This window comes from Spinacia oleracea, chromosome 5 (assembly GCF_020520425.1).
Source record: "Spinacia oleracea cultivar Varoflay chromosome 5, BTI_SOV_V1, whole genome shotgun sequence".
Classification (NCBI taxonomy): domain Eukaryota; kingdom Viridiplantae; phylum Streptophyta; class Magnoliopsida; order Caryophyllales; family Amaranthaceae; genus Spinacia; species Spinacia oleracea.
The window spans coordinates 112,437,942-112,441,927 of NC_079491.1; the positions used below are offsets into that span (position 1 = coordinate 112,437,942).

The window sequence follows — 3,986 nt, forward strand, 5'->3', positions numbered from 1 at the left end:
AATTGGTATATACATAAGAGTTTTATTTAAACATAACAATTTTTAGAATCCGTGCATAGCACGGGCTAAAATCTAGTTCGTAAAATTTGCAACCCTAAATGAATTTTAATTAATTTTGGTTTAATAATTCGGTTAATTGGGGAAGGGGGTATAATTTCATGGTTCAGTGGCTAATTTTAAAAATTATTGGATTAAAATTTTGAATGGTTTCGTTAATTTTAATCGCACTTAAACCAAATTATTAATAATCTGAAATTTAATTGTGAATGAACGATATAAAGTTTCGGATTTTATTAATTAAAAGTTCAAACTTTAAAGTTGATTCGATCGTTCTTGAAAGTTTGAATATTGTTAGCCCTTGATTTATTAATTTTACGAAATTGGATTGTCGTTAAAGTTTATTAAATCGTTGAAAATCGTTGTTTTTCGAAAATTAAATCGTAACTTTTTTTTGAAAAATAAAATTAATGCAAGTTCGTGAATTAAATTTAATTTTAATGAAGTTGGTCCGTTTTACGAACCAAAAACACGAACATGAGCATGGTGGAAGTATGGCTCGTCGAGCCATACGAGGCCATTGTGCGCGACCGAGCCATGCGACACGGGCAGCAGCAGCGATGCTGCGTCCCTCGTGCGCGCTGGGCGAGGAAGGGCAGGCGAGGTAGCTTGCGGGGCTGCGACGAAGCGAGGCGCAAGCCTTGCGACATCGAGCACTCACGATGCACAACACGCAGCCACTAGTGGAAAAAGGGTCATTTGCATCGCACTTTTAAGCACATTTGCGTCGCACATCGTGCGTGGCAAAAGCTCTCGACGCAAATGACTAAAAGTTATTTGCGTCGCACATTTGTGCGACGCAAATGAACCTTATTTGCGTCGCACATTTAGCTAATGTGCGACGCAAATAACTTTTCAGGCATGGTGCTGAAAGTCATTTGCAACGCACATTAGCTAAATGTGCGACGCAAATAAGATTCATTTGCAACGCACATTTAGCTAATGTGCGTTGCAAATGACTTTTCAGCACCATGCCTGAAAAGTTATTTGCGTCGCACATTAGCTAAATGTGCGACGCAAATAACTTTTTAGGCATGGTGCTGAAAAGTCATTTGCAACGCACATTAGCTAAATGTGCGTTGCAAATGACAATTTTAGCGCCAAAAAATTAAGTCATTTGCCTCGCACATTGAGCTAACGTGCGTTGCAAATGACTTATTTTTTTTAAAAAAATATTCGTTTTTTAATATTTTAGTTGGAAATTCCGACATGATCGTCTTTGAAATTAGACGCTTCATTCCCAATACCGGGAATACATTTATAATTAATACCTGTCACTAAAGTTTACAACGTAATTAACGTTCCCAATAAAAGGCAATTAAATTCGTCATAGATCGATCAACCAACATGTTACAACAAACATAAAATTATTACAACAAAGGTACGTAGCTAGCTAGAGATCAAGTTCATATTACAAATTAAGCTAAAAATTCGACATTGTTCATGAAGTAATCTGCCCAAAAATCTTTCACCTCATTAATCTCCTCCGGTGAATAGGGCAATGTTCTTGAAAAATCCTAAAAAAGTGTAAATAATTCAATTTATCAACGATTGATCAATATAATAGTTTTGTGTACTTCAATTTATTATATAAAGTACGTAGTTTATGAGAACATACCTTAGTAAGATCTTGACTATTACCATGATTCATTATTATGTCGTACATAAAACGCATGACGTAGTAGCCACAATCTAGTGATCCCGGTTGTTGAGCACACTAAATGCATTAAAATAAATAACACAAGTAAAATTTCTATCACATTGTATGTTATAATTTTGAAAAACTTATTTCTTAGGTAAATAATAAACTAATTATATATATATATACCTGTGCTGGAATCCATGTTAATTTAGTTCCCTTAGATTGTCCACCTAGTCTCTTGTAACTCCGAAAAGCACTACACATTCGATAAAATATGCAATTATATATACTTTGTTTACACATGTAAATGCAAAGAATATTTTACATGTAAGTGCAATTATATACTTTATTTACACATGTAAATGCAATTATATACGTAGTAGTCACATTTAAGGCTAATTGGGTCGTTCTAGGTCATTTTTAGGCAAAAATGATGTTTTCGAACCCAACTTTGAACCAAAGAACCTAAGGAATGTTTTCAAACTTATTACACGTCTCATATGCATAGTTATAACTTTCTAAGGCCCTTTACAATCTATTATTTCACATTTAAGGCTATTTGGGTCGTCCTAGGTCATTTTTAGGCAAAAATGATGTTTTCGAACCCAACTTTGAACCAAAGAACCTAAGGAATGTTTTCAAACTTATTACACGTCTCATATGCATAGTTATAACTTTCTAAGGCCCTTTACAATCTATTATTTCACATTCAAGGCTATTTGGGTCGTCCTAGGTCATTTTTAGGCAAAAATGATGTTTTCGAACCCAAATTTGAACCAAAGAACCTAAGGAATGTTTTCAAACTTATTACACGTCTCATATGCATAGTTATAACTTTCTAAGGCCCTTTACAATCTATTATTTCACATTTAAGGCTAATTGGGTCGTCCTAGGTCATTTTTAGGCAAAAATGATGTTTTCGAACCCAACTTTGAACCAAAGAACCTAAGGAATGTTTTCAAACTTATTACACGTCTCATATGCATAGTTATAACTTTCTAAGGCCCTTTACAATCTATTATTTCACATTTAAGGCTATTTGGGTCGTCCTAGGTCATTTTTAGGCAAAAATGATATTTTCGAACCCAACTTTGAACCAAAGAACGTAAGGAATGTTTTCAAACTTATTACACGTCTCATATGCATAGTTATAACTTTCTAAGGCCCTTTACAATCTATTATTTCACATTCAAGGCTATTTGGGTCGTCCTAGGTCATTTTTAGGCAAAAATGATGTTTTCGAACCCAACTTTGAACCAAAGAACCTAAGGAATGTTTTCAAACTTATTACACGTCTCATATGCATAGTTATAACTTTCTAAGGCCCTTTACAATCTATTATTTCACATTCAAGGCTATTTGGGTCGTCCTAGGTCATTTTTAGGCAAAAATGATGTTTTCGAACCCAACTTTGAACCAAAGAACCTAAGGAATGTTTTCAAACTTATTACACGTCTCATATGCATAGTTATAACTTTCTAAGGCCCTTTACAATCTATTATTTCACATTTAAGGCTAATTGGGTCGTTCTAGGTCATTTTTAGGCAAAAATGATGTTTTCGAACCCAACTTTGAACCAAAGAACCTAAGGAATGTTTTCAAACTTATTACACGTCTCATATGCATAGTTATAACTTTCTAAGGCCCTTTACAATCTATTATTTCACATTTAAGGCTATTTGGGTCGTCCTAGGTCATTTTTAGGCAAAAATGATGTTTTCGAACCCAACTTTGAACCTAAGGAATGTTTTCAAACTTATTACACGTCTCATATGCATAGTTATAACTTTCTAAGGCCCTTTACAATCTATTATTTCACATTTAAGGCTATTTGGGTCGTCCTAGGTCATTTTTAGGCAAAAATGATGTTTTCGAACCCAACTTTGAACCAAAGAACCTAAGGAATGTTTTCAAACTTATTACACGTCTCATATGCATAGTTATAACTTTCTAAGTCCCTTTACAATCTATTATTTCACATTTAAGGCTAATTGGGTCGTCCTAGGTCATTTTTAGGCAAAAATGATGTTTTCGAACCCAACTTTGAACTAAAGAACCTAAGGCAAAAATTTTGGCAAAAATGGCATTTTCATATGCATACTTTACTTACTTGTTTAGTGGCTCCTTAATCATCAAATTTCTCTTCTTCTGTTGAGAATCAAATATGTAGACCTCACGTTTAGACAAGCAAAGAACTAAAAGCATCCAGTGACTCCTACATACAAACAATAAACGTATGTAGTTAGAAAAAAAAAAGTTAAATTTATAACAATCAATTAAAAACGAA

General features: G+C 33.8%; 1 protein-coding gene across 1 annotated transcript; it reads right to left on the reverse strand.

Annotated features, from left to right (window-relative positions):
- Window positions 1–1,382: 1,382 nt before the first annotated feature.
- On the reverse strand, window positions 1,383–2,171 carry LOC130460672 (uncharacterized). Its single transcript, XM_056828051.1, has 3 exons — window positions 1,886–2,171; window positions 1,676–1,774; window positions 1,383–1,574 (listed from the first exon to the last, which is right to left on the reverse strand). Exons 1-3 carry the CDS (start codon window positions 2,000–2,002, stop codon window positions 1,476–1,478), a joined length of 315 nt encoding a protein of 104 aa, XP_056684029.1. The 5' UTR covers window positions 2,003–2,171; the 3' UTR covers window positions 1,383–1,475.
- Window positions 2,172–3,986: the final 1,815 nt, after the last annotated feature.